The sequence below is a fragment of the Terrapene carolina genome, unplaced genomic scaffold (genome assembly GCF_002925995.2).
Source record: "Terrapene carolina triunguis isolate 2854851 unplaced genomic scaffold, T_m_triunguis-2.0 Scaffold69, whole genome shotgun sequence".
NCBI classification, from domain to species: domain Eukaryota; kingdom Metazoa; phylum Chordata; order Testudines; family Emydidae; genus Terrapene; species Terrapene triunguis.
Window position 1 is genome coordinate 26,995,847 of NW_020664420.1, and position 11,335 is coordinate 27,007,181.

Genomic DNA, 11,335 nt, shown 5'->3' on the forward strand with positions numbered 1-11,335 from the left:
CGGGGGGGGGGGCTCGGCGGGGCGGCACTTTTTTTTGCTGCTTGGGGCAGCAAAAAAGTTAGAGCCGGCCCTGCTTTCAGTCCTACGATTCTATGAATGTAGGCACCAGAGTGCAGTCCAATTGGCTGCAGTTGAGATTGGAAAAGAAGGTGTGATTCTGTTCCCACTGAAGTCAATGGGAGTTATATTATTGACTTCAGTGGAATCAGGATTGGGACTTTAACCCTTAACTGTGAATTTCCATAATTTTCCTGGGTCTAAGTGAAAGCCGTAGGATTATTTTAATATAATTTTGTAGTTGAATCAAACTGTTTTTTTAATCTCATTGCCATTCTCAGGGAACTATCAAAAATATATTATATTGTAGAACCATTATATTTTTGTGTCTGTTTATTTCATGCAAACAAAGTAGGCCACATAGTCACACAATTAGTGTCAGCCAGCAGATTCTCTCTGCTAGGGAGGGGAGCAGACAGAAATGCCTGCAGCATGACCTGACAGTATGTGGATGAGCAGGGAAGGGAAGGAGACATTAATTATGCTTTTCCTAACCTTCACATGTTTGGGAGTATTTCTTAAATGGAACCTTAGCTCTGAATGTCCAGTCTAGTAATGGGGGGATGCAGAGAAGAGTGACAAGAATGAGCAAGTGCCTGGAAGAGCTCTCATATGAAGAAAGATTGAAAAAATTGAGATTGCTTCCCACAGAAATGAGATGACTAATAAAATTATATAAAATAATGAATAATACAGAGAAAGTAGATCGGGAATTCTGTCTCTCTTCTCATAACACAAGAACAAAGGGATGTTCATTTAAATTAAAAGGCCAGAAATTCAAAATGAATAAAAGGAAATACTTTTTCACATAACGTATGATTAAACTGTGCGGCTTCTTACCATAGGAAGACACCGAGGCCAAGAATTTAAGATTTTAAAAGGTATAGGATAGTTATATGGATATCAAGAATATCCAGAGTTGTCATAATCTATGACAACAATAATTTTGGAAAGGATATTAAACCGCATGCTTTAGAGTATAAACCAACCTCTAACACTTAGACATAAGGGGGGAGACCTCTGTGGGGGCCATACTTGTCTACTGTGGAGTTCTTGTACCTTCCTCTAATGTATCAGTGGTACTAACCACTGTCAGAGACAGGAGACTAAACTAGATGGACCTCATGTCTGATTCAATATGACAGTTTCTATGTTCCTATGTTGTGGGACTGATTTTCACTTCCCAGTCTCCATCTATGTATGCCATTCTGGATTTGTGTACACTTAGATGTAGGTTTACAAATGTTCAAGTGTGCACTACATGTACTGATGGATAGAGCTGGGCGAAATTTTCCAGACAAAACTGTTTTTCACCAGAAAATGCATAATCGGGTTGACCAAAACATTTGTGTCAAATTGTTTCAGTCAAGAACTCCCCTCCACACAAAAAAAAATGAAAAAAATCAAAGCGTTTCAATTCTTTTATTTGAAATGACTTTTTGTTTCAAATTTTACTTCAAATTTATTTTTTTAAAGGTTAAAAAACCCAAAAATGAAATAAAGTAAAAAAAAATTGGGGTGGGGGGGTCAACCCAGAATTTTAAAAAAATCTGATTTTTTGGGTTAGTCACCAAAATGAAAAATCACTTATTTACACAGCTATGCGGATGGATACTAATCTCATAGAGATTATGTAAGAGGCAGACTGTGCCGCATATCCTTTGTAATCTACACAAAGGTGCTGGGAGTTGGGAAGGATAGGCATATGGGGCATTCACCTCAGAGTCATTAGTCTGACTAGTCGTTCCATCCAGGCTGGTAGTGACAGTAAGGGACATTGTGACAGGGCAGCCTGCTCCTTTCTGGCTCAGGAGGCATGGGGCCTGGCAGCCCTATTCAATTAGTACCACCCTACCACACTTGGGCAGGCTGTGGGACTTAAAAGGAAGAAAACTCAGCAGTGTCTGAGGGTGACTGGGGAAGAGTGTGGACTGATGGTTTCTTCCTGAGGGCCAGAGGTCTTTTTGCTGAGTTGGTTGAGGAAGAGACCCAGGGGAGAGCAAGGAGCTCTCCAATGGGAAACCTGAAGGAAAACTTGTGTCTTGAGTCCTTTAAATGTTTTTGGTAATGAAAGAGGTGCCGAGGCTCAAGCAATTAGGTGTCGGGGCTCAAGCAATTTTTTTATTTTCATAACTGATGCAGCAAGCCCAGAGGTACCAGGGCTATGAACTGCCAAGCCTAGAGGTGCCGGGGCTCAGCCCTGGCAAGCCCTGGCAGAAATTAAGCGCTGATGTCTGGGTATATCTTGGAAATCAAATGATTACCCATTTCCACAGATCTTCACTTCTTCCCCATAATCTACAGCGGGAATGGTTTAACCTGGGACTCCTTTCCTTCGTAAAGAGCTACCAGGAATACAAATTTTCCAAACACATTTCAACCAACCTGACTTGAGCTGGAGTATCTCACCTCCTCTCTGTTGGATATTCTGACCCCAAAAGGACCAACAGAAGTAGTGTCAAGCAAAACCAAACAATTCCAGAACTGTGTCTCTGGTTCCCTTAGGAATCTTTTGATATCCTCTCTGAATGTTTCAAGCTTATAAAGTTACATTACGTAATATTGTAAGAAATGCACATTTTCATATGGGACCCAAACCTAAAAGCAATACTCACATGTGCAAGTAGTCCCTTTGAAATCAAAGGGATTGTGATTGTTCATATAAGTAAAATTTTGTAGGATCAGACCCAAACATATTAACTCCTAATGTCAAACAAACCACAATATCTACAGGCCAGATACTCTGCTGGTATAATTTGGCTTAGCTGCCACTGAAGTCAATGGAGCTATGCCAACACACATTTACATCTGCTGAAGATCTGGCCCACTATCTTTACAGAGAGAGGCTTATAATAACCAGTTGTAATCCGCTTGTCTAAACATTGATGCAAGGTCGTGTGCTAATGTGGAAGTGTATTTAGTTGCTGGTATGTGAACAACAGCTAACTAACAATACACTGCCTAATCAGCACATACACAAAACTAGTTCTATTATGGGCCTTAATGCTGCAAGCTCTCCACATATACACACATGCTGTTTCACTGGGAGGTCTTCACTTGGAGAGTCTGCAAGAAAGATGGGCTATATGTGTTACTTGACTTATCTGGGAGTTCATATAATGAAAGAGTCTGTTTTTTGCAAATAAGAACTGCTTAGATACAAATACAAGGCATGGATTTCATCAAATGAATACCAGCACTTGGACACCAGGGTGATAGATGCCTTAAGCTAATATTGAAATACTGTCAAGAAACAAACTTTATTTCTTTTAAAATTAATTTAAATTAGCTGGCTATGAACCATTTCCCTTGAACTGAAAACTGACAGCTTGCCTAGCAATGTGAATGATAAATGATTGTGCATTGATCTAAGGGAGCATCCAATAAGTGTGCTGCAGAAGACAATAACCCCAGTTTTCCTGAACATCTGAATTAATGATCCTGAAGAGGAGTTAACAGCACATTAATAATATTGATAAGTAATGCTACATTAGGAGATGTTGCAAAAATCACTGAGAACAGAGAAATGATACACAAGGATAAAGGGACCAGTCCCACAAAGTTCTAAGCACCTTCTACCATTATAGTCAGTGGGAATTGAGTGGTTTTCAGAACCTAATGGAATTGTACCCATCAAGGGTGTTAACATATGGATAGGGAAAACAATTAAACAATATTCAGTATGAGGCTGATACTTCTTGCAAAGCACTAATGCGGTGATTGTAGCCAGCATGTTATATATATTTGTTAACAACATGAAAAAAGTCAATCTCTTTGGTCTTCATTATGCAGGATCATAACATTCAGATTAGAGTTCTTCTCTCTGTGGAACTGGTGAGAACACCTAGAAACACTACATACATTTTTAGTACTTCAGAACCACAAAGATGTTGACAAATCTGAAGGCACTTGGAGAAGACGGGAATCATTTTCAAGACACTGTCATCATCCCCTGCCCGTCCCCCTTCCCCCCCACCAGTACAATAGTGGAAATGTCATGATGACACTAAAATATAATTTTGGGTATTTGGTAGGACATTTGATTGAACACCTTTGGGGTTGTCAGTTTTTAAACTCTATCAGCTATTAATTGCTCATTGAAAAAAATGTAAATTTTGCCTAATGTTGTTTTATTAATGGATTGACACATTCTATATAAAACAGCAAGAAAATTTCAAAGAAAAGAATTTAGGAAAGTCATTGCTTGTCCTGCTAAAAAAAAAAAAGCTGTCAGTTAATTTGTGATTGTTTGATATGGTTTGAATTCTATTATCTGTCTATCTGACTTAAATATTTATAAGGCCTCCTATCATATTGGTCTCTAAGTGCTGATCAAAATTAAAAAAACATTATAAGAGCTAAACAAAAGTTTTCTCTCTGTACTTTGGATAACAGGAGTGTGTGAAACAGCGATAACAGTAAATATTAGGTTTCACTATTGTTTGATTATACCCTTTACAGCAGAAAATAAAAAGGGCCTACAAGATGCACCATGTAAAATAAGTTTTGCTGCAGTTGGATGATCATAGTATGTGCAATAAGATAGCAGATGTAGGTTAGCTGGTGTCAGATTTTCAACCAGCTAACAATACACTGCCTTCCTAGCACACACATACAGTTACCACCAATGTTCTCACAAGTTGGTGTCCTGATGCCTTCCTAGTTCATCTCATTAAAATAACAGGGAGCTGGCCCTGCAGCAGGTGACAGTGTAGTAGAGACTGCTAGATTCACACAAAGCAGCCAGCTAACAGTACACTGCCTACCAGACACAAGGAGCCTAAGTAAGGCAACATATTTCCTTTCTAAAGACGGTGTGACTGAATTTTATTCGTAACAGGAACTTTGCAAAGTGGAGTGATGGAAAAGATAAAGATCCATTTGAGCAATCATTCCATTTTCCATCTAATTTCAATGTTGCTAACCTCTTTCAAAATTAACTCAATATGTATTTCAACACAAAATGTAAATACTTAGATGCAATAAATATCAAGGGCATGATTCTTATCTTAGTTACACTACTGGAAATACAGACTAATTCCAAGGAAGTCAGTGGAGTTACAATAGTGTAAAGCAGTGTAAAGTGAGATCTGAATCAGGCCCTAAATTGTCAACCAAAACTTCAGAAAGTGTTAGACTAGATTCGCTTTTCATTCACACCAGTTTTACTGGATTTAACTGGAATTACCCTGGATTAACACTGGTGTAACTTAAATCAGAATCAAGCCAAATTCTGCCATTTTTTGGTAGCCATTCTAGCTCATGCCGTGATTCAGCAAGGCAGTTAAGCATGTAGATAACTTAAAGCATGTGAGTAGTCCCATTGACTTCAATGGGCATTTGTATCAGGCCCATAATGAGCAAAATTGATGTTGCTGGTAAAAAAAATCACCTTCACAGTGTTTAATAATTATAAGTTTGGATCTTAGGACTCGTATGGGTAGTGAGCTGTATGGATGTTACTGAAGGCAGAACCAAAGAGGTTGCATGGATATAAATAAGGACAGATTGTGGTCCTCTCTCTTTGCTTTTCAAAACTGGGCTCTTATACCACTCAAAAGGAATTCTATCTTGCAATACTCCTGAATTATCAAAAAAAAAAACCCACGTATATAAACAATTACTTGTCCAATTGCCACGGCTAGGCAGCAGCCAAATGAATGAGTTGGTTAATATGGATCTGATTCCCATCACAGTCCACAAGAGGTTGCCATTTCCATGACTTCCAGGATGCTTTTGAATGCAACAATGTGGAGTGCAGCTAGCAACTGTTCATATATCAAGTACTCAACAGCCAGCTAGCAATGCACTGCCAAACTGTCACATCCTTGTGCTCCATCAGTACTTCTTGGCCATTTGCTGTGTCCCAAAGACAGCTTTCTATAGCTTAGCTATTGTTCAACATGTTTAGTCTAGCATTGTGCCTTCCCAACAGTATTGCTTGTATGAATGTTAACAGTAAAGTAATATACTTGCATGTCAGTGACTACACTTCTGTACTATATTCTGTCTTTAATGCACCCTGCTTATCTTCTGCTCTAAAATTTCCAGTCTAGGAGTCTCCCTTTACATTACCTCCATCCCTAACTGAATCTCACTTAGGATTCTACTAAAGTGACTCACCAGATTTACATTGTAAGCTTTGGAGGTAAGGGCTGTCTGTATTTTGCATCCTGTACATTGCCAAGCACACTGTTGGTGATTAACACATAAAGAAAACTATAAGTTTACATCTATCCACTATGTTTTCACTCTTCATTGTTTCTTCTATTCCTTACCATGCAACCACACAAGTATGTGCCAGCTGGCTTGTGATGCTGCATGGACAGGCATCTCCCCACATGGCTGCACCCACTTCAAACAGATCAAGTAGCTTGTATTCAGTAATCAGTCCCCATAACCCTATGAAGAAAGAATCCCAGTATCTACTTCTGAAGTTTTCATTATATCACTGCCACTTTGCCACTAGCGTAGTTTATGTACATTTTTCTATGGTTTCCCATTATGCATTTAAATGAGCTTCATTTGTAGTGACTCTAATAACACAGGGGAAAAAATCTCTTAAAACTTTATTTTTGTGTTCAAAATTATATAGATTTTCTACTTTTTCTGTCCCTTCCTCCCTGCCCCTAAAAAATATACAAAGCAGATTTTTGTATATGTACTTACCTTAGTGAACTTCTGTAAACTTTGTTTTCTCATCTGCTTAAGGTCTTTCCCAAGTGTTTTCATTATTTTCTCCTTAAAAAAATACAGAAGTACAAACAATGCAATTAAATGTTCATGTATCATCTGAGCAACAACAACTTTTATCCCCAGTCTAAATCACTGGTCACATGAAACCAGATGTTTGTGGAAGATCAAATCCTGCAGTCCTTCCCCCTCTTGTAGCAAAATTATTGAAGTCTGAGGGCCCTTTTCCACACTCTTGCTAAGCTAAAACTCTCAGCTGACTTCATGAGTTCTGCCTGAGTTAGGAAAAAGTATGATCTTTATGACTTGTTCCACAATTATTGTACTGTGTAACTGTGAGAAGATAAATCACTTTACTCTACTCCAGCAAAGCACTGGTGAGTTAGAATAAAAAGAAAAATGAATGACATTTACCCACAACATGTCTTCATCTGTCTTGACCTTCCTAGAAGCAGATCTTTCTAATTTCCACTCCATCTCTGAAGATAAGCTCCTGCCACGATTATCTACCTTAAAAAGTACTTATTTATAATGTAGCTATATTAACTTATGTGCACCCATGCAAATGAACACCACTCACTTTTGAGACACCAGTGTCCTGAGCCAATCTGTCTTTTTGCCTCTCTTCAAGGAGATAGTGATGGGCTAGATGCCCCTAACAGCCACCCTTCTTATTTATACTCCCTATGAGCCTCTTAGCTCTCCTGCGCCTTCTGCCTGCCCTACACTCTGCCCTCTAGGAGCCCCCTTATCCCCTGTCCACCCCTTGTCTCCCCAGCTCCTCCCCGCTACGCTCCCCTCCTCCCCACTCTCACCCTGCCTGTCCCTGTTGAGATCTCCCAGAGGGACCGGCGTGCCATTTAAACAGACCGCACGCGCGGCAGTCAAAGCGGGAATCCCCTGCTCTGGCAGCTGATTGGCCGCCCGGCTCTGTGACTGGAGGGGATTCCCTTCTTTGGAACGCTGGGGCGCGGAACGCGGGCAAGCGGCGGGGCCTGCCCGCTCCCTCCCTGGAGGCTCCTGCTCCCGGGCCCGCGGTGGCTGGGCGGCTCGAGCCTCCGCATTGTCTGCAGCGGGGCGGAGCTGCTGGCAGCAGCGCCAAGGCTCGCGGGGGTCCCTCTGCTGCCACTGATGGCGGGCAAAGAAGCGGGGCTTGGCTCGCCAGGCCCTCCAACGGGCTTGGCGGAGCTGCCCTGCCCCCATCCCAGCCTGCTTGCCGCCCCACCGCAGCCGGGGGCGCGTTAGCTGGAGCTGAATCGCAGAGTTGCGGGGCTGAGGATCGCTCGGCAGCAGCAGCGATCCCGGCTGCAGGCGCTAGGAAGCTGAATCTCCCGAGCCTGCAGCTACAGAGCTGAGGAGCTGAAAGCCACGCGCTGTCTTTAATCAGATGTTACGTTGGGCTCTTTCTTCCTCCCTTCCCTCCTCCCCACATTTCACTTTATGCCAAACGTCTGGGGGGTGCGGGACAGAGAGGGGGAGACCGAGGAAAAGTGCATGAAATGAAATGACAAACCAGCGAAATATTTTATGCCACCCTTTAGCAAACGTCTGTTTTCCCTTTGGAAGTGTGAATCTTGGCCCGGTTTGGATGCAAAACCGTCATCACAGGCCTGTTTAGTCTCTAAAATGGATGCGGTGGGCAGGGGGCAGGGGATGTGTCTGCTTTACTCCAGAAATAATGGGCATCGACAAGTCCTCCCCTCTCTTCCTAAGAAATGGTCCTATTCATCCAATTAATCCTTGATATATTGATTTATTTGGAAATCTGTGTGCTGTCATGAGCATAATCTGTTGTCGTTAGTGTGATGTGATTTTGCAAGTACTACACTATATGTGATATCACTAATGCTGTAACAAAAAAACTCCTTGATTTTTTTTTTTAAAAGGGTATGTCATTTATGTTTTGTGTACGGTATGTGGAGAGCAGTGTTAGAAACACTGCTGGCCAAGAGCATTAAACACACCACATAAAAATATCTCACAGATTTGATTTGAACTTCTGGGAATATTCACGTGTGAAGCTACGCACCTATGTGACCAGTTTCAAGGACAAGACCAAAGTATGCCGTGAAGAAGGCAGATGAGCCACTACCACCTTCCTCTAGGGTGGTAAAGTGGGTAAAAACACTTTCCCACTTTTTCTAAACTTCCTCTGGAAAGACTGGACTATTCTGATGAGAAATTTTTAAAAGGAGATTTTTCCTTTAAATTATTTTGCAGGAAAAAAATCCCAGTTTCACAACCAGTTTTAGTTTTATAGCTGCGTGGCTGTACACACAACTCCTAGAGTGAAGAGGAACTGGGGAAGCAAGGTCATGAAGGAGAACGTTTGCTAGCACTTTAGCTTTGAATACTTAAATGAATACCACACAATACAAATGAAATAAATTAAGCAGAAAATATATTGTAAGTGTGTCATTTCATAATCCCACAATTTATTTGTGAAATAGAAAGTGTCTGAGTCACTTAACCTTGTTTTAAATGATTTCTTTAAAAACAAATAATACACTAGGTTTTGTAAGCATTTCACCCACACACGGTTGTATTTGCAACACTTCAGATGGTCGTTTAACTGAATATTAATTGCTCTTCAGTAAACATTGTCATATAATGTTACAGTGCATAATAATTGGACAGTAGTAAATGCTGGCATGCATTACAGCATGTGCAACCACCAACATGGTGGATAAATAATAGTTAATAATTCTTGCTTGGTTATTGCTTATGTATAGGGAATTGTAATTGTCATTTTGGACTAGATTGTGAACCTCTTGTTCACACTGGTGAGCAGTTCTTTACCTGAGTAGCCTCATTGAAATGAATGGAATGGGACTAGTCATGTTTAAGTGTTCAACAATGTGAGCAAGGGGTTCACAGTCTGGTCTTTTGTGAGCTCTTCAGTGAATTTGAAATGGAGTAAAATCCTAAAATAACATTATTGGCCTTTGTTTGTCAATTTGAATTATGATCTATAAAAATGTAATGTGTGGGGTTTTCAAAAGTGCTCAGCTTTGGCCTAACTTTGCTTCTGTTGATCCCAATTTTCTTTGCTTTCTGAAGATTTTAAAAATGTATATTTCATCACAACACAGCCACCTTAAGACCAATCCAAAATAAATAATATTCATTCAACAGTCATGTCAAAATATAAATGCAATAAAAACCCTTTAGAAGAAGAAACAAAAACGATACACATGCACATTAATGATATATATTCATCTGCCTCAAATGCAAGTCCACAGTCGTAGCAAAATTTCTCAAGGATATATAGTTCTGCACCTTCCTATTAAACTACATATAAGACTTCATTCTCAAGAACCCTGTTATAAATACATTGCCAAAAATCCATTGTCGGTTGATAAATTTAACTTATTAATTTGTATTACACTAGTGGCTATAGGCTCCAATCAAGGGCCCGTAATGCTAGTCAGTATACACCCATATAATGAAAATATGCCCCAAGGAGCTTTCAGTTAAATATATGATGAGAAAAGAGGTGGATACAAAAAGCAGAGGGGGGAAGCACAGTGTATCTGTGAAACTATTATGATTTGAATACTAAGCAGTGATCAGAGCACACCAGTTTTCTAGTCATTGTTAGGTGTAGACATCAGGAGTGATTTTTTAAGGAGAAATTTGAAGGAAGATAATGTAGTGGATTTGGGTGGCACTTTTTGTAAATCTCCTATGCATGTTGGGTAGCAAAGGAGAAAGCATGATATACTGGTAAATGGGCAATATTTTATCTTAAACATGTTTAGATACCAAAATCAAAATAGACAAAAAAAACACCCACCACACAGAAACCACTCTGAAAAAAAATTAGAGTTAGGGTTGTTGTGAAATATGGATTTAGTTGTACTTGGTCAGAAAAAAGTGCTTACTGATGAATACAGTAAGACTTATGTTCCTTAATACTCATTTCCTTGTTTTAAGTGTGTGGGGGTTTGTAAACAATGTGATAGGTAAGTACAATGTTGTTGCTTAGGAACCTTAACTGAATTTTGAAACAAAAAGTGTTTTGTTTTTAGAATAGCAGTTAAGGGCTGCCTTTCTTTGCATTATTCAACATCTTTTCCATTGGGCATTTCTTATTGCCTTAGGAGCTGAGAGAAGCTTGCCCCACATACACACCCTCCCTACAATTACAGGTGGGTCAGGTGAGCTCTTTCAGGCCTCTTCCGATTGCCCAAGAGATAGAGAGAAAGTTCTGATAGGCTGATAGCCATCACCAGCATTACCACACTTAAACAGTCAGGCCTCTTTACCAAGAAAAAAAGATACCTTTCTCATTCCCATTGCTCCTTCCTCCCCCCTCCTTCCCATCCCTTCTCTTTGGAAGTCAATGAAAGCTTGAGTGCTCAGTACCTCTGAAAAGCAGGCAATTTATTTAGGTGCATAAATCTGGATTTAACTTCCTAACTTTAGGCACCTACATTTAAGAATGTGGCCTTAAATTCTCTGCCCCATGTTCCCTATCTATAAAATAGGGATTTGGCTGCTCTTGCACCTTTGTAAAGTGGTTTGAAACCTTCAGATGGAAAGTGTTAGAAAATTGCTGCATATTATTCTGTAAAGTACTTGT

General features: G+C 40.1%; 1 protein-coding gene across 1 annotated transcript in view; it reads right to left on the reverse strand.

Annotated features, from left to right (window-relative positions):
• CDC20B (cell division cycle 20B) overlaps positions 1 to 7,227 on the reverse strand; it is a 54,173-nt gene extending 46,946 nt beyond the window's left edge. The window contains exons 1-2 of the mRNA XM_026649226.1: positions 7,165 to 7,227; positions 6,727 to 6,798 (exon numbers count right to left, since the gene is read on the reverse strand). Of these exons, the coding sequence (XP_026505011.1) occupies positions 6,727 to 6,798; positions 7,165 to 7,227 (135 nt within the window). The remainder of the gene's footprint in view (positions 1 to 6,726; positions 6,799 to 7,164) is intronic.
• Positions 7,228 to 11,335: the final 4,108 nt, after the last annotated feature.